The 25,690-nt window shown below is 39.7% G+C and overlaps 1 protein-coding gene across 1 annotated transcript in view; it reads right to left on the bottom strand.

Annotated features, from left to right (window-relative positions):
* DNAH11 (dynein axonemal heavy chain 11) overlaps positions 1-25,690 on the bottom strand; it is a 3,007,685-nt gene that overhangs the window by 2,566,064 nt on the left and 415,931 nt on the right. Inside the window, exon 4 of the mRNA XM_085631597.1 lies at positions 5,874-6,063. Coding sequence (XP_085487723.1) covers positions 5,874-6,063 — 190 coding nt within the window. The remainder of the gene's footprint in view (positions 1-5,873; positions 6,064-25,690) is intronic.

Below are 25,690 nucleotides of genomic sequence, written 5' to 3'. Positions count from 1 at the left end.
GCATTGCGGGCCGGTCAGCCTCGATGCCCAGGCCGCTGGCAGCTCATTGGGCCTAGCTCTCGGCCTCCGTGCCTTCTCCTCACAGGCGGCTGAATCTCCTCCCTCTGGGCCTATCCCGGGCAGGTTCCTCGAAGCTCTCGACGCTTCTAGCTGTTCTCGGGTCACACCTGCCTTTTTGGCAGCTCCTGATCGGCTGCTTAAGACTTAATATGGGAGCACTTGGTTTTTCAATCTAAGCACCAGTCCTTTGAAAACACTAGTTAGCTGCAGTATGATGAGTCCGCACAAGCTTAGCAAGCGATTCTTAATATTTATAATGCCATGGTATCTCAATCATATAATTCTACTAGAGATTGTTGATCTTCACACAGTTTGTTTTTTCATAATTTAAACGGCAATAGCTGAGAGATGACCAGTAATCCCAAAGTGAAAAATGTGATTTTGTTTGAATACACATAGCAGTATACACGGTTCGCCCCACAACAATGAGGCAGAGTCAGATTACATAGCTATACACACTCATTAAGCGCTTTTGATGTTTACAGCATTTTTATATCTTGAATACAAATTAACTCCTTTATCATTAAACTCAGAATGAACAGCATGAAGCAAGTGTTGACTTAAACTCTCGGAAATAACCATACTGTAACATATGCATTCAGTTTTAATAAAGATGAGTGAGGCAACAGAGATTTTCATGATAATTTTTTGTAGAACTCAGAATGGGAGTTTGAGTTCTAATATTCATGTTGATAGCATGAAGGTGGCACAATATAGAAGTTTTTAAAACGGTGAGGGTGGTTTGAAACGCACAGAATTGCTTGGATGAGATCCACGGATATGCTTAGTTGAATAAAATATACACTGTATGTATTAATTTGACTTGTATTAAAATACTTTTCAGTGATGTGTTGTGAGAATATATGATTATAGTAATATGCAACTATTATATTGCCTGATTACCATTGACTAGTATTACTACGATCGAGTTATACTGTTTTGATATTTAAACATTTGAATATATGACTTTTTCATTCCACAGCATTTAATGTACTCCTGATGAAGGACCAGAGGTCCGAAATGCATTGAGGATTGCTATCTTCAAGTGATATAGAATAAACAACTGAATATTTGTGGGGTATTACCACAACAAGTTGAAATTTATCCATGAAAACAAAGTAGTAAATAAACTGTTAATGATTAACTTCATTTTCTTATAATTCCGTCTTTACATTTTATGAAGACAAGTATAAAGCCAATCTAAGAAAGTGATAATAAAGAGAGGAACCCTGATTTGGGACCATAAGGAGTGAGGGGAGACACTTCAGCAGCTCATGTACAGTGCAACTGTGAATGACTTTTGAGGACACCCAAGACTAGTGGGTGATACCCTATCAGCACCTAAATTGTTTATCTTATTTAACCATTTGGATTAATAAGGGAGTGCATGGATAATATCTATTTCAAAGTGAGAATGAGTCATGGATGTATGTAGTCATAGTGATAGGAAAGAGATTAGAACACAGCATAGCCTGAAGAAAAATGAAGTGAAACAAATGGCTTTTAGATGCGGTGGCATTGATCCTATGGCCCTAAAAGTTTTAGGAGTCTGAATAATTACAAAATTAATTATTGAACTAAATAAAGAATGTCAGGAATTATTTTTGTCAATTGTGGGTAGGAAAGAAGATTGCTTATTATACATATATATAGTTTTGAAGGTACTGATTTTAAATGCTATTTGATTCAGAAGCTTAATTAACTAATTTTTAAGTAAATACGTGAAAAGAAAAGTAATGCTATGGTTAAGTTACAAAACCAGACATTTTACCTTGAGTTTAATTGGCCGAACCAATAAAATTGATGGGCTGCTTTATGGATTAGAATCTAGAGAGAGATCTGCTGACATAGGGCAAATGTATATCCAGAGTGGTAACCTGGTTTCATCAAAACATTTTTGGAATATTGTTGTATTCCAATTCAAATCTTCCAATTTCTTTGAAGGTTTTGGTAGAGATGTGCAAAGTGATCTGTAAAATTGGACAGAGGCAGAGCCAGAGAAAGAATTCACTTAGGTCCTTAGTGACCAGTTGGATTGTCTGAGAGTTTATGTATGAAAAACAAATAAAAAATATGTTCAGCAAAAAGTAAGTAAAGTGAAAGAATTCATGAAGGAATTGGAGAGGATGGAAAAGACTGGCTTGATTTAACCTATAGTGGCCACAGAATGGTTTGCTCCAGTTGTAATTGAGCTAAACCAGGAGGGGACATAAAATTGTGCCTATAACTATGTCTGCTAAACAAAAAGGAAGGTCTGGATAAATACCCACTGCCTGATGTAGGAGTGCTGATGATCCCAATAAGTGGCAAGGTATTTCTTACATCAGATTTAGCATTGGCATACCATCAAGTTAAATTGCTTTAGGATTTTAGAGATTTACTAGTGTTTTCACTCCCAAAATTGCATATAGACTTTAGAGGATGGAATTTAATCTAATTCAAAATTGTATTCTTTTTAAAGAGCTATGGATTAAATTTAAGACGTGATTGAATGAGTAAAAGTGATTGACGATGATCAACTTATTTTTTTACCTGATGATGAAAAACACACAAGAGTGAGACAAGAGTCACCTAAACTGCAATTAAGAAAGTAAGAAAATGTAAATAAAATGAGGAAGAAAGAATCCTTGAGGACATATATTCACAGTAGAAGGAATAAAACAGAAAAAAATCTAAAATAGATGTGCCAGCACCATTGGATAGAAAATAATTTGTCATATTTGTGAATGCCTGAGTTTTTACAAAAGTTATATTGCGTAATGCTATTTTGTGAGAAAAACATAACTCATGAGTGTGCTTAAAAAGAATGTAGATCCCAAGTGGAATGAGGATTGCAGACATGAATTTGAAAAAATGAAAAATTAGATCAACAGAGCTACTAATTTGCAAATATTAGATCCGAGAGAGAAGTTTGGGGTGGAGCATATGCAAAGTGAAGGGAAAAAGAGAGGACAGTTACTTTTGTTTCAATAATTTTGAAAGGAGCACAACTACAATATACACTACTTTAACAAGAGGTGTTAGCAGTTTATTGGGCTATAATGAAGTTTAAGAGCTTCATAAGGGGATCTCAGTGTGTCATCCATACTCACACAAAGCCTTCAAAGAAGCTAGTTATGTAATAAAGAAAAACACTTGTTTTATCAAGTTGCATACGCAAATGGATACTGAAATTGGAAGAATATGATTTTGGTGCTGAATATTTTCCTGCAGTTAAATAAAAAACAAAAAACAAAACAGATTGCAGATTGTTGATCAAGACTAGTAGAGATGATAAAAGGGAAAGAGGAGCTTGAAGAGGAAGAGAATATTAGGGTTTATGAAGGAGGCATTAAGCAAGAACAAGTTTTGAAAATACAGACAGGAGAAGCTAATGTGTTACAGGAGTAGTATTCCACTGCAGAGGGCACCACCACCATTCTGGTAGAACAGCACTATAAAACAACAAAATAAGTGAAGTGCCTGCAGCAGTCATGTTTCTTCCAAAGGTGATTGATCTTAAAGAAATTAGGTCGATATTATGGGTGGGCGATAAATTCGGTCCGTTGCAGGGTTGGCAGAATTTTGGCAACTACACACTACACTTTTGTGGTGAGAAAGCAGTTGCTCAAGTAGGAATTCTACATGAGTGGCTGAAAAATCAACTCTAAAATCAGTGCTCTGGTGCGCAGAGTGGTGCCGCTCGTGCTGATTTTTCAGTGCGGAACGAGCTCCGGTGCTAAAAAAATCAGTGCCAGCAGTTCAACGGGCAGATTTCCGTCCATTTGTGGAACTCCGCGGAATCTTGCTGAGTTTTCATGTGAAACTCTGCAAGTTCTGCCCAACCCTAGGGAATACACAAGCAGCTGTGGGAACAAAGAGTAAAGCCACCAAGGCTGGGTCATGTTGAAAGCTCTCTCCAGAGCTATATAAAACTTTCCTAATGGGAAAATTCCTCCCATAAAACTCTCTCAGTGCACACACAGCCCAGCGGCCTAGCGATATGATTTTGATCCATACTTGAACTCCACCGGTGTTAACCGGTCTTGATATGTGTGCCTTAACCCTGCGTTCTGGTTTCGTGGTTGTTTGCTCATCATGGTGTATCTTTTCGGTTTTCACCGTTACTTGTCGTATCTCCCGCTAGGGCACCCTTTTTGCACATTCCTAATTCTGTAAATAGCTGGTTATCTATGCAAAGTGTTCTCATGATTGCCTGTTCTGCATATTGTAAATGACCTGCTATTCCTCCAAGTGTAATAGCTGGTTATCGGCAAAGTGTTCTCATGATCTTCTCCTAATATTGTTAATGACCTGTTATTACCCAAAGTTTATGCACGTTTGTCTATCCCTACCTATGTAATTGTTTATTATCTCTTGTATTCCAAACTTTGTATACAACTTGTTATCCCTGTAAAAGCGCTCAGATACCCTAACAGGTCACGTTCATGCTCTATAAAAAACGAAAGTTTGATTAAAAAATGACAAAATAACACAAAGAAAAATTTTAACATAATAGTATAAAGGTAAAAACAAAAATGCTGCTTTCTTTCAAGCAAAAGTTAATATTAATGCCAAAATATAAGGAGATTTAAAGGTGATACCAATGTCAAAAGTAATTGCTTTACCAGAAAGAGGCATTGTTCAAAGTTATCCTTTTACCGATGTCCTCAAAAATGTTTAGCAAACAATGATATAGTTCGATGTTTTGGGTTCAGGGTGTGATGCACTTGACATGGATAATGGGTAAGCGCTTGCAAAGGCAACTGTTGACCATTATCATGTAATGGCTCTTTAAATAAATGGCTACTTAGGTTATATATAGAAAAACAAGTGACAGATCAGCTTTTGGCAGGTCTAATTTGCATTTTATAGGGCTCTAATATGGGTGGAATATTGTGTAAAAACTGATAGACTGAAATGCAGCATTGATTAATTATTAGTAACTGATAATAATACAAGCATTTCACCTATCACATTTTTTAGTATGTCTATGTAGGACACTAAGGGCCTGATTCCGATCTAGTTAGGAAACCTTCCCGAATCGGTTTGGAAATGGTTTACAACCCACTCAGATCGGGAGAGTCCGACCCACTGAGTACGATGCATCTGGATGCTTACAGATACGATTTGGTTGGACTCCCATTGACTTCAATATGAGCCTATGATCCCAATGAGTGGTAAGGTACATTCCCGATCCAATTCTGAAGGAGCAAATGCCGTTAGGAGGCCTTCCTAACCGCATCGTAATCAGGCCCTAGGTGTGAATGCTTTCCTAACTGCATCGAAATCGGGCCCTAAGTGTGATAGGTAAGCCCAGATGTGGATATTGTCCTTATGGTGTCTTTAGGGTTAAGATGTACCTCACTCATGATAAAACTTTGCGGTTGCTTGTGTGCATTTCGAGAGGAGACCTGTTCTGGCATTCCAGGCTGGAGTATTCCCATTGGAACACGACCAAGTTTGATTTACCAAAGGCTGGACTTCGTCTATAGTGGCAAAGTCACCCCAAAAAATATGTACTCAAAAATAACCACTGGCTCACAATAATCTAAGCAGTGTTTTTGTTAATATTATATAAATCATCAATAAATGCTAAATATGTTGGCCTTTAAAATTATGAAACAGATAATAAAGACTAATAAAGACTAATACATTATTACAATATATTGCTCTTCTTGGTTGCTACAAACAACACATCATTTCACCTGTTGAAGGTTAATTTTTGCGTTCAGTGTAATGCAAATAATCACACTGGCACAATCAACCATCAAATTAGATATCCTAAAAAAATGAAATCTGCTTCAGAAAAATCTGGAAAAAAAATCACTTACCTGCTCAGATATGCATAGCAGATTATCTTTCCTTTCTTTCCAGAATCCAAGTTCCGTTTCAGGGCCTACGTTTAGACCACGAAGCAACAGCAGAGAAGATTCTTGTTTCAATACATCACGGATTTGATATGACCATTCTATAACCACAGACTCAAGGCTATGGAGGACAGTTCGATCATAGTGATCTTGCCTGCAAGAATTAAAAAATACAGATACTGAAAAGAAGTCTTAAAAGGCTGACAACCTAATAAGGTTTTGTGACATTATAAACTCAATTTATTACATAGCTGGTTTTGATAAGTGATCAACAGTTCTTTAATTTGGAGAACAAATATGTGACTAACCGGGAAATGTCATGGCTTGCTAAATTTTAGGAACGGTATGACAAAAGAAATTATCTTGATGTCTATGAAGGGTCACTTTCATTCACACGTTAGGAGAAATGTTACATCAGTTGATCACTGAGCAGGTTTCCATATGAATTTTGCTCCTGCATTTATTTAATGTGGATACAGTCCTGAAAGATCAGAGCATGAAAGTTTACTGTTGGATAAGAGAAAGGGAATCTTGCTAACTGTTCCAGAAGACAGGGTTAGAATTATGCGAGACAAAATCTGAAGCATTGTTATTTAAATTTACATATTCCTTCGCATTTTATGAGACCCTGAAAATGAATAAGATTGTAGTTGCAAGGAGGAACAGTGATGCAAGCAAGATTACACAGAAAGTATTCTCCTGGGTTGAGAAAGACAACATGGGTTGTAAAATCCCAATTAAAAAAAATCGGATGCAGTCAGTCATGGCTGATATTGGTCACGTGAGGGGTTGGGGGTAGTGTGCCTGATTAAGTTATCCTGGGATTACTTGGAAATGAGTCCACTTGAGAGGACGGCTGCTGATGAAAGAAAATCTTGTTCGTTCCAACATACAAGTTCAATAAAGATGTCTGGGATCAACCACTCATAGCTTTGGCACAGAGCATACAGGCTTAACTTAAGGAAAGGTGTGTAAAGTATTTAGAAGTATCAAAAACATTAAAAAATCAAAACACAACATTATAAGAATCCCACTATCAATTTCTGAAAAATTAGAGAAACGTTCTTATGTTTGTGATTTTGTAAAGTGAATGGCTGCCCTAGGGCTTCCCAGCACTAAGAGAGAGAGATGTTGGCAGCGGTACAAGTTAGACAATTATCGTGGGAACAGCTATGCCTTGAGTTTTTTCCTGAAGCTGGGTTCTCCTTCCAGCAATCTCAGCTCCCTGGGCATGGAATTTCACAACTTCGAGGCCAGGCATGAGAATGGTCTACCTCCCCATCTTGATTTCTTGATTCTAGGCGTCCCTATAAGGCGGTCCTTTAATGACATGACCTCTTTGGTCCACATGGTGAAAGTAGTTCTCTGATTTTAATCGGGCCCCTGCCGTTCATTGGTTTGTGAGCCAGGCAGAGAGATTTAAATGTAATCCTGGCTTAGATGGACAGCCAGTGAAGCTGTTTCAGGTAGGTCTTTACTGATTCATGTCTTGGGATTTTTAGAAGTAACCTACCTGCCGCATTCTGTACAACTTGCAGTCTATTAGTAACATATTTTGGTGAGCTGAAATAGAGGAAGTTGCCATAGTACAGACCTGAAGACACCAGGACTTGTTTCACAGTTCTTAACCATTCTAGGATAAGCCCTATGATCTTCTGAATCGTTCGGAGTAGGCCAAAGCAGGTTGCTGCTAGTTCTTTTGCTTGATTTTCCATTGATAGTGTATTACCCAAGCCACATGCTCAGGTTCTTTATAGAGGATTTGGGGACGGGGGAGCTTCTCCAACCATCCGGCAAGCTAATCACAGGTCCAGGACAGTGATTATTCCCCAGGATAATCAGTTCAGTTTTGTCACCATTAAATTTAAGGCAACATTTGGCTATCCAAATAGCCACCTTTTCCAGACAGGGCACTAATTGATGGGGATTTGATTTTGGCCCCCGTCACAGATACTACCAGTTGCGTGTCATCTGCATAGGAGACAATAGACAACCCAAACTCCTGAATTATTTTTGTTAAAGGGCGCATGTATAAGTTGTACAATTTGGGGCTAAGTGATGAGCCCTGTGGGACTCTGCACGAAACTGACATTGTATCAGAGAGACAGGTGGATTCCATGATTTGGAATGTTATTTCACTCAGAAAGAATGTAAGCCACTCCTGGGCTTTTCCCTGGATACCGACTTCCCTCAGCCTTTTTGCTAGAATTTAGTGGTCTACGGTGTCAAACGCCACACTCAAGTCCAGAAGCCGGACTGTGGCTGAGCCCCCCTGATCCAATATGCTTTTGAGCTCTTCAGGGACGATCAGAAAAGCTGATTCTGTACTGTGTTGTACTCGAAAACACATCTGAGTTTAATGCAGATAGTTGTTCTCTTCCAAAAACTGGGATAAGGTATGGTTGACATGTTTCACTGGGGATAAGTCAAATGCTAAATGCAAGTTATTTAATGATTATAGGTTATACATTTCAGACTACAAATCAAAACTAATATATTGGGCAAAGTGCACTATGATAAATTGTCTTCCCCCAGTGTAATTTTTTCCTACAGCTAGCAAGTTTTCTTGTTTTTCGTAGGGGTCCCCTCTTTTTCCAAAACACATGGTTGACATGTTTTGCCAGTATTTTTCCTTAGCTGGGTAATAGCAAGATAGGACAAAAATTACCTAATATCCCTGTGTGTAGGTGGGGCTTCTTCAACAAGGGCCTCAGGATTGCATGCCTCCACTTCTTTGGGACCGTCCGGGACTCAAGGGATAATGTAAAAAGCTCTACTATGGTGGGGGGGATGGATTCCTCACTCTTGAGTAAGATATGGGGGGTACTGGATCTTGGCAGGATCCTGATTTTATTTTACCCAGGAGCAGTATAGTAATTTCCTTATTCAGGGCTGGAATGTGATCCAAGACAGATGGAACTGAGATCACTGTAAAGTCTGCTCCTAAATTCTGATCTGTACCTGGGTTATTCCACCGAAGTGATCCATAGATGTCATCCACTTTTTTTTTTAAAGAATGCTGCAAGCTCTGTGCATCTTTCCTTAGTGATTGGTGAGGGGAGTTGCCCTGCTCTTCCGTCAGGGAATTTACTATCTTAAATAGTTCCCTAGGAGAATTGGCAGCCATGTTTATCTTCTCCTTGTAATGCTTAGCCTGGGCTTGTTTAATTTCATTGTGATAGTGTCTGATGGCCTTCTTGTATTGAACTTTTAAGGCCGGGTCATCGGACTTCCTCCAATTACTTTCCAGTTTCTTACAGGTTTTTTTTAGGGAGCCTAGGTGACTATTAAACTAGATCTTGGCCTGGATTTCGCAATACATTGGTCTAGTGACTGATCCATCCAGAGTTTCCATTGTGAGTAGTCTTTGTCTGGTTTTGAGTGGAGGCTTCTAGTGTCATGGCCCATGCTTCAGGTGTGAGCTTGGACCAGCTCCTGACCGGTCATAAGGTCATTTTTGATGGCACTCATGTAGATGTTTTTATAAGTGTAAAAGGGATAAAATAATGATCTGACCATGGTACAGGGATGGGTGTATTCACCTGAAAGAGTCATTGGAGAAGATGCGACAGAGAATATGCCTTTTCTCATGGGTAGCGGTGCCTACAAGTTGTTTAAGTTTCATGCGGAGCTGCCCCCTCAGTGGGTTGATACCCTCGTGGGTGAGTAGCTGCGCTTCACGATTGATTAATTGTCTCTAGGACATCTATATGTATAATAAAGTCGCAGAGCATGGTAATAAATCCTTTTCCAAATGGCTGGCTAAGGCATATGGGAGGGCCTCAATGAATGTGCTACCAGAGCCCGGTGGCCTGAAAATAAGGATTCCCGAAAATGAGTGTGTAGGAGAAAGTGTGATCCCAAATTGCAAGATGTCACAGTTTAGGTGTAGAGATGCATCTAAGCTCTTCTTTAGGTAAATGGTGATGCCGCCTCCTGTTTTGCCGATCCGATCCAGTTTACTAATTTGGCATCCCGGGGGAAGAGCCGTTACAATGTCAGCGGGCGAGGTCTCTTTGAACCAGGTCTCTGTGATGAACGGTACATCTAATTGTTCTTCCTCTAACAACAACCTACTCTCGAGTTTATGACCTGGAAGAGACCTACTGTTTATTAGCTATTTGTGTAGTTTATAAAAGTCAAAATGACACTGGTCACATAACTCTGCTTATTTTCGGTCTATCAGGCCTAAATGTGAGGGCACGCATTGGTCCCGGAGGCAGCCTGAACCGTAGTAGCTCTTCCGCGTCATACCTGATGTGGCTACAAGTGTATGGGAGAATTTGGACAGGGTTCCTGGCCCCTGTTCCCGGTCAGGCACGGACTGTTGCAGACGGGCACAGTGGGCTTGCCTTTGGCATACCTTTGGCGCACCAGCAGCGCACCCGCTGCACGGCACCAGCACCTCTGCAGCCATATATTTAAGTGACCATCAAACACCTTGAGTGCCAACCTTCCATAGCTCTATGGTGTCTGGGGAACAGAGGACCTCTCTATGATTCAGGGTATTCCCTCACTGTCCCGATCTGAGTTAAAGTTCCCCGCCCCTTCGCAGCAATACCTTGAAATTCGATCTTAAAAAACATCAAATTCATGCAACAACAGCAACTTAATTTTTAAAACAGTCCCACCCTTTCAAACTAGTGTGATAAACTTTGAGCAACATGACACCAAATAACTTAAGTCCAATGAGGGGATCCAGAGTTAATAATGTTTTAAGTTTTAGTGCAAAAAGTGCAAAGGTGTGAAGGCAGGTATTATCACTGCAGCAGTCATGCTACACAGGCAGATCTAAAGCCATGTTTCCTTTTTCAGCCCATACGATGGCACAAAGCTACCATAGACAACAGGTGCCATTTACCTTCCCATACCACTAGGGTATTTTCCTTCACCATATACCATGGCCTTTTAGGAAAGTCAAATATTCCAATTGAGGATTCACCAATGTTGCCATGTTTTAGGGGTCAGAGCACATACAATGGGGATTGGGTAGCAGTGCCTCAATCAAGCAGAAAAAAAAACAGCAATACCATTGAGAGGATGGTTCCCTTGTAATATTGTACTAATTTAGATCCATGATAGATGTAGAATACAATTTAGATCTTGTGTAATTTGACTATTAGTCTCTTCAAAAAGGACAGCAGCTGCAGTGTCGAAGGAGAGCATGAAGGCGGACTAATGTAGGTTAAAGTGTTATTGGTGCAATGTGTTCTCGCTACCAAAGGGACAACTTGCAAATGTTGTTTTTAGAGTAGTGCTTCAATGAACTCACCATGCCACCAACAAGGGCCTTGAAGAATTTGCCCTCCTTTCTTCACCACATTATCTTTTTAACATGAACCCATTTTCTATTGGTGGCAGAGTAGAATATTGTTAAAACTAAGTGCATTACTAAAAGGATATAATACAAAAGGTTTAGCCACCAGTTAGTGCACTTTCTCACTAACTGCAGAATGGAGTTACCTCTATTAGTGGTTTTGTGTCTACTATGGTGGTATATTCGAACTTCGGATTGGGCATGCTCAATTCAGTTTGATATAGCTTGGGTCAGTGTTGAGCTCTTTTTTGTGTGGCTTATAGAGGGGGCACCCATGGTCAGCCAGATGATTTTTCAGCATCCTGTTTGTAGGTCAGTAGCGGTACAAGACGAGTCACCTAGCAACTCGAAATACCACTGGGGATGCGGCACTGCTCTGTTCAGTCACAGATAGGATTTTGGGGGAATGGCAGTGTGCAAAGCAGAGGACATGCTGGCTGATGCCGGTCAATGCTTACCCCATATAATTAAGGGACTGCGCCCTGGTTACAATTAATTTTCAAAGGTATGTAATGTTAACAGTGGCCCAGAAACAAAATTAAACTATGGGGTATATTTACAAGGGGTTAGTGCCACCAGAACGTTACTTTTAGTAACGTTCTGGTGGCTCTATGCCCTTGTCCATATTTACAAAGTGGCGTTAAGCCACGTTTTGTGGCTTAAAGCCGCTTTGTAAACATGGCCCTTTACACGCATCACTTTGCGAGAAAGGGGCATGCAATGGGTGTTGCTGTGAGCGTTCCACTGCAATACCCATTGCTTTTTGATGCTGACCCAGATTTACAAGGATGTGTAAATCTGAGGCAGTGCCAAAAACTAGCAGTGTGCAAGAGCAGACATTAGAATGGTGCAACGAGGAGAAATAATTTCATTTCTCCTCATTTTTATGTGTGGTGCATTCTGCAGTACACATACAAAGAGCAAAACACCATTAACGATTGTTTATGTGCAGGAAGGAATGCAGGCACCCTTGCACTGTGGTGCAAGGGTGTCTCCATTGGCGCTAGGCAGTTAACTGTAGCACCAGTGCTAGGTAAAACACAGGGGTGCGCAGAAGTATTGCAAATACAGCACATCCCTGTGTTTTGGAAATGCCAGAGTGGGGCACTGCCAAATTTGGCACAGCTCCATGCTCCGACATTTCATTGTAAATATGCCCTTATGTTTTTTATCTGCAATAAATACAAATGTACATCAGCAACACTTTGCAAAGGTAAATAAGGTTACATTACCCCCTTCCCTATAAAAGCCCAGACAGTAATTGCAAAAGAATCCAAGCCAGTTGTGGATAGTTTAAGCCTAATGAAAAAGTCTGTGGTTTGTCTACCGCAGATTCAAATCCTTATGTTCAGTGAGTGACTGAGAAAGTGCTCTGTTACAGGGAATGCATTATGGTGTGGGATGGTCAGATGGTGCATCGTACTCCCATAGGATTAGCCAGAAAGTCAGACAAGATTTTCATAGATTTAAAGGGTAGTGTCACTACTGATACATCCAGAAGCAAAACGGTAACTTGTATGCCTCAATCAGGTTGAATCAATAAATCTTACCAAAATGTTAACACAATTTCAACTCTAATTCAGTTCTATGATAAGGTTGTATAGTACTAAGGATGATATATGCACTAATGCAGTAATACAACCAGCATGGTTCCATGAGAAAGACTGGACAAGACATTAAGTTCATTAGCTCATACAGGAGTAAACAACCTCAAGAACATTTAATTATTGCCTGCTAGTAGGGAATAACTAACTACTCCAGGCTGAATATATAAATTACAGCTTTGATATGTGCTATCGCCTGGGGACAACGGAAATTGTACAAGTAAGAAGAAGGCATATCATTTTTATATAAAGAAGAAACGTGTTCTCTTAAAGAGCTGTCGCTCTCAGAACCCTGACAAAGCAAACTAATATCAGGCAGAACGCTTAGGAACAAACCTTTAGATACCCCCCCACACACTTTAATAAGAACAAAATGTGATTTATTCCACAACTAAAAAAGTCAACAATGTAGTGTAAATATAATTGATTCATTTATACATTATTGTGTGTGTGTTCAGTAAATGTTTACCAAAATGCAATTTCACTGAGAATTTAAATTGATTATCAACTATCACACTCGTCAATTGGAGTCAGCAAATCAATAAATAGGATAGTTTTTTACTCTAGATTTCTAGTCCTTTACAGCTGCCAATTCAGCTATAACTCATTTTAGAGAAAATTCAGTATGAAAGACACCAGCTTGACAGCTCCAGGCTGGTGAAACTTCATTTTCATGAATTTCCAAAATGAAGAAAGCACGTTTCCTAATCAAATGTGAAACAATTCAACAACACATCATCATGAAACGCATATGAGGGGACAAGCAAATGGTACAAGATATTAGGAGAGGAGAAAAGGGGACAAGATTAACAGAAATGGTAAGGGGAAAGATAATCTAGGGTACAGGAGTAGAACTACTAAGGATATAAGGTATAGAGATACCAGGGCATTAGTTATTATAGTGGTACAAGGGTGTAGGTAGGGGAAAAGGTCTAAAGGTACAGGAATGGGCATTAGAAGATGCAACAAAAGATTCTAGGATGGCAAATTTTGTAGAAATCGGATGCTGAATCAGATTCTGTATATAAATTAACATAGGGAAAGTTGATATGGATTGATCCGCTGAAGAGAGTTCTGAGGTAAGATTGTGTTGATCATATTCAGAGGATCTAGTACAATGGCACCCAAAACCAGCAGAATCCACCCACTTAAAGAACCTTTGATTAGAATCCCTGATTCAGACACTTTGACATTTCTCCTCTTGAGAGCTCCATTGCAGTTGTAATATCTGAACGATCCTTAAGTTTGGTCTGAACAGTAGAGCCTTTGCATCCTGTTAAACGGATCTTCAAAAAATATCACTAGGTTCGAGGATCTACGCACAAAGCTGGCCAATATCAACACCATTCTCGGAAATTAGAATGATTATTTTATGAAACGGCAGTCTATTTATCAGAACTGATCAGTTCAATATATCTTTTAAACATGTAAATATCAAGCCATGAAGTCTGGGCTGAAAGTTGTGAAAAGGACCTGGAAAAACATTGATGAATTCAAGGGTCCAGTATATTTTTGTACTCCTTTTATATATAGGAGTGATCAGAAACAGTTAAGGTTGAAATTCATGCCCAGAATGCTTGGGTCATCTCAACCATCAAACCAGTTGTCTAAGAAATGTGCCTTCTTTTACTGAAAAACAAAAAGCAAAGGGATTTGCTGATCACTGTTTTAAATTGCAGTAAAACAGAATCCAGGAGCACTATACATTTGGCATGATGGTCTTTAAATATCAATAATGTTAAGGAACGTTAATGTTCTAAACTGAGGCAATGTTAAAGAAATTTTCGTATGTCTAGAATGTTATTTATGAGGCTGGATTTTCATGAATAAAAAATGCTAAGAAGCAACACAGAATTAAAGGAAAGGCCCTGGTTAATTGTTCTCTGCTGTTGGTATAGTGGCAGCTACTCAGAGTGAGAATATGTAATTACCATGTATCGAATTACAGCCAAGCAGAAAAGGCACAGGTGAAAGGACTGTAAGAAGGGCAACCACAGACTGTATTGGAGAGAGTACTCTTGGTTGCCTATGTGAAATAGTTGTATTTATAAGTGGCTGCAATACACAAGCTCATTAGGAGTAACCCAAAGCAGGGGGGTAATGCTCTGGGCGACTATGTATTGTCTGGTACTTCGAGGCCCGAAATTTCCTAGTCCTTAAACCCCAACCTGGTTTTAACTGATTTGGATCCAGACCCGGAGAAATTATCATGGCTGAAAGAAAGGGAAGGACAATTCCAGGGCCTGCCCACCTCTTTCAGCACTTTGGAGGGCGCAGACAACACCTAGAATCCAAAGCTTCTCCACCCCAAGATAATATTCCAATCCAGGCCCCAAACCCTCTGACTCCCCCGCAAATATTTATTACCTGTTCAGAGCAGATGGTTAATATCTGCCTTAAACTCCCAGAAATTGAACAGAATAAACTGCAGGAAATTACCTAGTAACTCAGTCTGGGCAAATTATTCACCATTCCAGGATTTTTAACTCATAATTCTCTTTAATTCATGGGGGGATACCAGCCTGTTATTAATTACGGCCCGGTATCTCCTGGGTGAATTAACATGGACCTTGTAGAGAGGGCCTTACTCAAAAAGCTGTTTCCAAATGTGTGTGTAATAAAACCTGCGGTTTATGTAAAGAAGCACATCCATGTCAATTCTAACTTTTAAACAAAAATGTGGCCATCATCCTCACTTAGACAAATATGGTTAACCAATGTTATCTACTTAAATCCTTTGGCTTTAGCGAGTCCATCCGTAGATACTGAACGTAATTATGTTTCAGAGAACATTATGCTCCTTGATGTACTGAGTAGCAACAAAAAGCCTTTAATGATTGCTTAAAAACACCGTTACCCACAAAAAGAGGAAAAGGAGGAAGAGGTGGGTGTAATGAAAATACCCCTCTATGGAAAAACACAAGGTTTTAAAAAAAAATTTCTCACCCACTAGATAGTGGCATGCTTTATCATAGGGCCACTACAGCATACCCGTGCAGACCAACACCTGGGGTGAAGCAAGGGAAGGGGGAGGACAGCATAAACTTATATGTAGGGATCCACGCAGTAAAATACATATAAACAGACAATGACAGTGAAAAATGTAAAACCATCTTAGGAATACCCTTTAAAATCTTTAATCATGGATTCCCTGGATAGGATTAAAAAGTGATGAAATGGAAATGATGACTATCATTAGTGCTTTTGTGTTGAAATGTTTTGGCCACCTTTACCACCCACTAAGGGTCGTCTGGCCTTCCTCAGGACTAGCGATCCCATTATCATAAATCAGTTTCCCAAGAAATAGCCTGGTTTTCAAAGAAATATATGTTTTAAAGAATCTTTTTTCATATTATGACCTCACTTGTCACTTTTTATGTAAACACTCTTGGATATTGTGAAAGGACAAACACTAAAGATGTTTACAACACCACAAGTCTTTCCTCACACATAGATGTATTGCTCCCCATGAAGCTATATATCATAGCATATATACACAGGATTGTGTATGTGAGTATGTATATAAATATATATACATATATATATTTGTCTTCGTGTGGATAAAATCCGAGAATTCTCAGCAAATAATCCAGCGGCACACCCAGGACAAAACAATAAGTTTATTTATTGTTTCAAACGAACAGAACTACGCGTTTCGGCGAAGCCTTTGTCAAGTTAGTGACCCGTGCCCCAATTCCCGTAGAAATACAGGTCAAGGTTGATAGACAGTGAAGAAATACTATCGCGGTCAAACATTTCATTTGTGTACGTTTTTGTGATTTGAAACAATCCATGATAATGTTCAAAGCATACCAATAATTATAATAATGTTAATATGATTATTTACAAGTCCACCAGAAATTTTCTTGATTTATGGGGAATGTCTATGAAGTGAATCACTCTATGTTACAATGTGAGTACGTTATTTTCTGTACTCCGGGTATCTTAATCAGATTCATACATGAATTTGTGTTATAATTATTGAGACATCGCATTGGCGTGTCAATAGACAGTTATATAATTTTCCTTTTCCTAGAAAATTTCTGGTGGACTTGTAAATAATCATATTAACATTATTATAATTATTGGTATGCTTTGAACATTATCATGGATTGTTTCAAATCACAAAAACGTACACAAATGAAATGTTTGACCGCGATAGTATTTCTTCACTGTCTATCAACCTTGACCTGTATTTCTACGGGAATTGGGGCACGGGTCACTAACTTGACAAAGGCTTCGCCGAAACGCGTAGTTCTGTTCGTTTGAAACAATAAATAAACTTATCGTTTTGTCCTGGGTGTGCCCCTGGATTATTTGCTGAGAATTCTCTGATTTTATCCACACGAAGACATACAAAACGGAGTTGCGACTGTGGCTGGCACCGGCGTCGATAGGAAGGAGAGCGGGGATTTTGCAACAATTTTCTGGAAACGACATATATATATTTATACAAATATACATACAAACATACACAATCCTGTGTGTATTATTTGCTTGGAAAGGAAAGTGTTCCCCCCCAAGCCATATCAATATCACAAGCACATCATCTCTCTTATGGCCTCACCAACACCACTGAATGATAAGCGTGCTGCCACCACATCACACTGCCCCATTCTTAAGGAGTGATAAACAAGAAAGAAAGAAAGAAAAAGGGAAATTATGGGTAGGGGGAGAAATTCAAGTTGAGATGCTCCTTACCAAGTTTCATCGTTAAAGTCACTGAAACCAGAGAGCAAGCTGGAACATCCCCCTGTTGTCACAATATTTGGTGTGAAAGAAGCACAAGTCACATTATAAACATTTCACATTTCACTGTTGTCAATAAAACAGTTCACTCAGGCGTATCTATATCAAGTTCTGAGCCACCATCTGGATTGATATATGTAGTCCCCGATTCACTTTAGCTTTTCTGCCGACTAAAAACAGGAGTCACGCAACCAAAAACTGCCATAAAAAGATATGGAGTGCTGCCCCTCTAAATATGCAACACTTACTTCTTCAAGGGCTGGATGCCACCTAGTCGTGCCTCTTGCCTCCCCGTGTAGGCATCTCCTCGTTGGATCATGAATCACCCAAGGTGTGTTCCATCCCAACGTAGAGCCCATAACTAGAAAGTTAACCCTGCACTGATCTTTATCGCGTTCTCTCACTTCCTGCATGTTCTCACTTCATGCATGAACGTCACTGTGTCCACCATCCATATTGACGTTTCCTCAGGGAGAATCGGGAAAGGTACTAGAATGCTAAACGATCGGTCACATTCTCGCCCATCCGCTTCCTATTATTTATATCAACATGGGCATCTATGCGCCCCATTCACCCCTTTCTATTACTTTTGTAGTGATTGCCACTTTTGTGCTGGACACTGGGAGTTTCTTCTTGGCCTAGTCTCTCAGAGAGACTACAGAGCGGCGCTCAACATAGATCATCTGCCTTACCAACTATTATTTTTTTTAAACCGAAATCTTCTTTCTACACATTTACACTTCCGATTGGAATGTGATATTCCGAATCGATGTATGATAATATCCGTTTAAGGATTTTGCGCAGTACATCTCCTAAGATATTGTTCACCAAGTGCCCATTTAAAGGTTGGCATCAATATGGATGTCTACATTACAGACCTGATTTAATTGTTTGGGTGAAAGACCCATCAGTTTAGGACAGTAGTCTGGGCTCCATTAAGAAAAAACATTTCTTGTGATGACACACTAATTTTGTAGGGAGTCAATCAATGAATCAGCATTTGTATAGCGTGATTTTTCACCCCAGGGGGTATCCATGCACTGGGTTGAGGTGAGCCTCACTCAAATACAATGATTTTCAGTCCCTTCCTGAAGTCAGCGGGTAAAGGGGAGATTTGGAGGTAGAGTGTTAGATCGATCCAGGACTTGGCAGTGAGGTAGGAGAAAGGCCCACATCTGGGCATTCCTGTCACACTTGGGGTGACAAATGTAAAAAGAACAATTGATTTTCATAATGTGTGTCTTTTGCATACTCGCCCTAAGTGCACTGGGCTGGACTGTTCCCATGAGAAGCAGGGTCAAGACGGATTTGCATATGGCTGGGTCTAAACTGAGGTGGCATGGTGAGCAAAAGAACAATGGATTTAACCCAGATCTCTTGACTGGGGGTGAATGTTTGATTTGTTCCGCATTCTGCCCATCATTTGTGTGTCTTTTGCTCTTTATATTTTTAATTGGGACACAATTTTGAGCCTTCAAATTGAATACTTAATTGCTAATCACCATTTATCTGTCTTTAAAAATTTAAAGTATTTTTATAATATTTTTTCCATAATCTTCTGTAGATTTGGTAGGGACCTTGAGCAGTTGGAAATAATAAATTGTCATGATCAATGTTCCCTCTAATTGTCTTCCTCTGTGTGCAGCAGTGCATGGTCTCTGTGCGCTGCAGCCAAGGGTAAGTGTGCCAATAAACTGACAATGCATGTGAGCACAGCTACCAAAGCCAGTGGTTTTTGCCACTACAAAATTTTGTATAGAGGCAAAGCAAAAAAAAGGGGTATTTTTACAAATGTTACTCCAAATAATAGATGCTTAAGGCAATTATGTGATATAGAGATACACCCCTCTGACATGAACCATTAAGTAGCACCTACATGGGAGGTATAGAGAACAAAAGGATTCACAAGGTTGACCATTATTAAATGTTACTGAATACTCTCAATTAGAGTGTTGGGGGAGGGGGAGGGTTGCATATACAGAGGACACCTCTGTTTCTGTAGTACATTTGATGATAGGACTACGAAACGGCATCAGAGTTAGAGATCACTTTAAGAAATTGACATGAGACTGTCAAAGCCCTAAAATCTGACACTAGTTTAATCTAAGATACTGACACTAATGTGGCATCACTTTGGAAATTCAACATCACGGTGTGACATGGTGAAACATGTAAAATCTACAGTTCAGGAAAAGAAAACAGGTTGTGGCTGACATGCTAATAACAATTAAGGTCAAGCTATTATATTGTGAAACAAACTTGGCTTAAGAATTTCATATCTGTAAATAAAAGCTACCCCAATGATATGGGAGCTATATGTATGGCTCTTTGCTGAACAACCTGCATTAGTGGAGTTAAGGAGTATTCTTACAGAAGACTTGCCATAAACCTGCAAATAAGATGTTGGACAGGTCCAGAGAATTGCCAGGAGCTTGTCACCAGTGTTGCCAAATGCTGGGGATGCTGAATACCAAGGCTACCTTTCTCTTGATTCCACCACATTCATCTTTACTCCATCACATGGCCCTCTCAAGCTCCAAGGATGACACACAACGCCTCCCACTGATAATGTAACAAACATTCTACCAGACAAAAATACACTCTCTTTAAACTAACAAAGCTGTGAAAATGATGCTCGGAAGAAGCTAGGCTTCCTTCCCGGGGTCAGCTGAATGTGTGCTTTCCCTCAAAACGTACCTGTCTGCACGCCTTCTTACTCATATCAAAGGTGATTAGTTATCCTCATTTGCCCTCACAGCTCCACCAAGGAAGGAAAAGGTTTGCATTTGGAAAACACAAGTTCACATGAGAAGAATCCTCCCCAGCTGTCCGTTAACTTGCAAGGTTCACCTCGTGGTGCCTTCAATGATTGCCTCTTAAATCTTAAAACTGTAAAGTGTAAAGGGCTAGCAATTTAATACTTATGCCACAGTTCAGTGAGTGCAGAGCTCTTAATGTTTGAAAGTTCACTCCACCAAGACAGTCTAGGACAAGAGATTAATCTGTATAGATAGTTCAAGTGTCCTAAGAATCTCCAACAGGCATGATATTCAAGGGACAGCGCTGCTGCAGGAGCCCGTGTGTCTGAGTTACTTGAAGTAATTGCCTAGTCTTCTCAGTGGTGATTCAATAAGGACTGCCTGTTCAAAAAAACACAAGATGCTTCATAACGTAGAAGGCAACAGTAATATAGGGGTCACTCTGCAGGCACAAATGGGTGTCAGTGTAATTTGCATTACTTTTGCAGTCTTATATAGTTGCTGATTACATTACACTTTTATTTGTACATGAAGATTAAGTGATTGGCCCACAATCATACGATGTTGAGCCGAGGCCGGAAGAGGAGCCTTGGCCCCCTGCTACAAAGTGAGCCGCCGCCAGGCCATATCCCATCCTGGCTGGAGTGAACATTTTTACAAGTGTGGTCCACTCGGAAAGAAGAGAACAAAAACATAGTTACAAAAACAAGCATTGGCAAAGCTAATAGGTCTGGTCTACAAAAAAGCTCTGGATTTGTCAATGTTTTGTTTAACCTGATGTGCAGCATGGCTGAAATTAAAGGGAAAAAAGTGCTTTGAGCCATAGGGTGCAGGCCGCTTCATGGTTTGTGGCCAAACAACTGTTTTATTTTGTTTTTAGCTGCAATGGTGATCTGCGTACATAATGCTTTGATGTTCAGATTAAGCGTGACCCTGCCTGCCAGGAGATGACCTTTGATTGCCAGGAGTTGCATCTGGCTGACAGAAGAAGCATGTGAATACCTTAATGCTACTGTTTGTGGGCCGTAACTGCGTCATTCCACTGCTCTCTCATGATGGGCTCAGCACGTCACTGCGCAGCGCAGCTCAGTGTCCCTGTGCTTTTCATGCATAGGCATGTGGCACCACAAGCCGACCGCATGATATTCTAGGTATTTCTACAAGGGTTCTGAGATTCAGCATTAAGTCCATGTGAGAAGCCTCAGCACAGGAATTCAAAAGAGCAATTTGACAAATGGATTCTGCAGATCTGTAGAGAGTTTTGACAAGACTCCAAGAGAAATTTCAAATAACTAGAGACTGCGGTCCTAGAATTCAGAGGTCCCCTCACTCACTTAAATGCTATGTGCCGCATCCCTGCTGTCCCAAGTGACAGAGATCCTCCTAACCAATCGTACAGAGAGCCTGTGCCACATACACAACACAGAGAAGACCCACAAACCTTTAAAGAACATGACAAGGCTCTGGCACATGTTTATGTCCAGGAATAAGTACCATTAAGAATTCGACCAACTGATTATCAGAGGGGACTCACAGTTAAGGGATACATAATATGGTGCCTAGAGACTTAGTTGAAAAATCGAAGTAACAAAGGATATTTGACTACACATACTTGGCATTTAGTTTAAACAACATTCTTTACGTGTTTAAGAATTTCAATAACACGAATAGGCAAAATAATCTGATGTTTTAATGTAAACGTGATGTTTATCTTTCCATGGTGCTGAAAAATATATTTTCGATTTAGAGCGCTTAGAAGTGTCTCAGGTGCTTTACAAAGTAACTGGAAATACTGGAATTGTTATATTAAGTGTTCAAGGTCATGAATATATGGATGTGTGTCAGTACACCACTCTTAACTCACCATCATCATCATCCTTAATTCGGTTCATATAATTGATAAAAGATGTACACATGTTTCTTTCAAGCGATAAAAAACATGAATAAAATCACATCACGCTTGACTATCCAGCCGCTACATGAAAGGGGTAGCAGATGCTTGTATACTACTTGATTGGGTCAAGATTGAGTGTTATTGCTATATATTAATATTGAATTGCAGTTTTGTGTAGAGCAAACCTAGTCCAGGCGTATTAGAGAGCTCTACTTTAGCACCAGATTGCATTGCACAAGGTCAGGTTAGTTTTTTCTCATTTAAAAAAAAAAAATAGGCAAGGGGATATTTGAGTCCAGGTGTACTAAAGCATTTTTTGTAGTCACAAATGACCCGATTCACAGAGCTGGGCCATTTGCGATCACAAACCTGGTTTTACCAAAGTACAAACACCAAATTGTGATTTAATAACAAGTTTACAAATTGCACTTTGGGTTTACAATTCAGTATTTGGACGGGGTGTGTTTAGCGCATCCCTTCCAAATACCGATTCAGTATGGTATGTATTAATGTTTAGCGACTGGATTACAGTCGGAAAGCAGAAATACTTTACCACCAATTCAAACTTGGAAGTAACCCATTCGAAAAGGGAAGGGGTCACCATGGGACCCCTTCACCTTTGAGAATGTTAAACAAAATATTTTTAAAGAGCAGCCAGTGGTTCCACAGACCACCGCCTATTCTTCAAAACTGAAACTCAAACGTTTCATTTTCTTTTTTTGAAAGGCATCCTGAAAGCAGCTGCATTTAAAAATAAAAAAGATTGCTTTATTTAAAAGCAATCACAGACATGATGTTCTGCTGACTCCACCAGGCAGCCATTCTTGTGATGGCTGTCATTCCTAATTTAAGGCACCCTCTACGCCGTTGCCGCCGCAGGACCGAGGATTTAATGGAACCGGAGTACTGAACCAGCTAATTCTCGCTGAGACGTCCCTGAAGTATTATCGTCATTGACGATCGGGCGCTTACTCATCCCGTGGATATGTTGGATATCTATGATTTTTAGTCTTACGAGGCCAATTTTGAAGCCCCTGCGCTCCTCCAGGCACGGCGCCATTGTGACTGATAAATTTGTGAATTGCCGGTTTGTCTCATTCTTTGAACTCCCGCACTCTGACCAGATTGAGCTAACAATCTTCACACGAATACGCCTGGTGACTATCTCTGATGCTCAGTTGCATTTGCGTATACCTACATCAGAGTGATATTGCTTTTCCTGACTCCGATATCGAGGGTCTATTTTTAAGTTTTGTTCTTGTCCCCAACTACCCTTTGGTCTACGCCCTGATGAAGGTGGGGCCCCCCCGTGGGTCCTATACCGAAACGCGTGTTGGCGCTTGATTCGTCAACCTCTCATTTCCTAGAGTATCACCCAGCTTCTCCTGGTTGATGCATTAGTTATAACACCCATTTGAGCACCAACGGATAGCTTTTTCCATCTTGACCTGAATTGCCGGTTTGAATGTTGTTTGGAATGGTTGCTTGTGTGCATGAATTAGATTCACGTGTGGGACATTGAACAATGTTTTTGATTTATATATATTTATATGTATGTCTTTTTTGATTAAATGTTGAATGTCTATGGATGTATTAACCTATTTGTTTTCTGTAAAAATTGAAAATAATGATATGACTAAAAATTAAATAAAGAAGAGAGATATATTTTTATATCCATAACTTTTGTTGGGTGTAATATGTTATCTAATTTGCCCATTCTCTTCCAGTTTAGTTTTGTCTATAACCAGGGACCTATTTTTTAGGCCCATATATACTTCTTTTGGACAGGTATTGTTTCTCTTCTTATGGATTGTCATTCCTAATGTGTTACAAATTGCAACCTACCGCCTTAATATTCATGGGGTAGGTCAATTTGCCACCCACTAGGAATCGCTAATTGAAAAATAAAACTTTCATACATTTAGAGTAGTTAGTAACAAATAGTGATTCAGGGAAAAAAACACTATTTAAAAATAGCTATCCTAAATGTGCCCCATGTGATTTGCACATAATCAACGGATGTTGAGCAGACGCCAGGACTCAAACCTGGTTCCCTAATTTCCATGTCAGCAGCTCTGCCTGTTAGGCACATCTACTCCCCTACATAATGCGCCAAGCAGTTTCTTGTGTGGTTTACAAAGTTGTCGGGGTTCGTGAATGTCATAGAAGCCATGATATTCACTGGTGAAGTTACTATTTTAATAATGTGACAATAGCAATCTTATCTCATAAACCTTTCAAATACATGTACTTCAGAAGCATTTTGAAAGCAAACTCATGGTATGTGAGTGGTCAGTCGTCTTTCGCTGCTGCATTATTGACTAGAACTGTTTAGTTCCTTTATCAAGTGGTTTGAAATGCCAGTTAGGGTGACCAACCATCACGGACTGTCTGTAAATTATCTCCAATGTCCGTTGTCCACGATTGAGGTCTTAACAGACAGCATTTGTCCGTAATTTTAGCATCTAAGCTAAAAGCACAAAAGTTTATTCCCGCAATCCAGCTGATTGGAGAGAGTCTCCTGTGCTGCATTCCGGAGGGAGGGGCAGACAGCTAAAAAGAAACAAGCTTTTTTGCAAGGGTGTCCGCGTCCCCAAAGAAATGCAAATGCATGCAATCAGCAAATGTAAAGCCTGCTTGGGAGCTGCTCTAGCAGTTAATTGATGACATCACTTGAAGCTACCAGATGACAAGATATTTTCTTTTTGAGAGGCACTGTAAGGGACTTGCTTCGATTGCTTTTATTTTATAGTGTATTATAGTAAATACTATAGTAAAATGTCAGTCCCTAGTTATATTGCTTTGAGCCCAGGGTAAATTACATTCTTGTGTTGGAATTAATGGCCGGTCTCGGAATGACCTTAGTAGCCAGAGAAAAATATCTGTAGAATGTAAAGGAGAAGTGAACAACATTCAGGGATATTGTGGAGTAAGTTGTCCTGTATCTTTAATCATTTATAGAATAAAGTATGAGCGGACAGTCGGAGAACACCGACGTGTTTAACCCAAAAGCAGATTACACAGGAGCTCTTTCAGGCTGTAGGGCTTCACAAGGGCTAGCGGTTTAGGAGACAGAATCAGGTAGACCTAATGTGTCCACGTGGCCTTATTTTAAGAAGTCCAATGCAGTCAATGTACCATGCTGGATGCAGCATCCATGAAGGCAGGCACCATAATCTTGATGGAATCACAAGTACGTGTATAACAAAAAAAGAATACGCGTTATAATGTAGGCTTAGAGGATAATGTGATGAGAAACAACACAGTCTCTTGTTACACAAATTTAAATCTTTGCTGACCCCCTGTATATGCCAAATGGAAAAACGTGAAAGAACACCAAAGAGTTTCTCTGTAGGTCATGTATCTTAAACAAAGGAAATAATTTATGATATGAAATTGTGAATTGGCCAGTTTATCTTTTGATGAGTGAAAGATACAAAGTTAAGAACATTACAGGT

Source organism: Triturus cristatus, chromosome 10 (assembly GCF_964204655.1).
Source record: "Triturus cristatus chromosome 10, aTriCri1.1, whole genome shotgun sequence".
In the NCBI taxonomy this organism is placed as follows: Eukaryota; Metazoa; Chordata; class Amphibia; order Caudata; family Salamandridae; genus Triturus; species Triturus cristatus.
The sequence above is the reverse complement of the archived record's forward strand: the minus strand, read 5'-3'. Positions and strand labels throughout refer to the sequence as shown.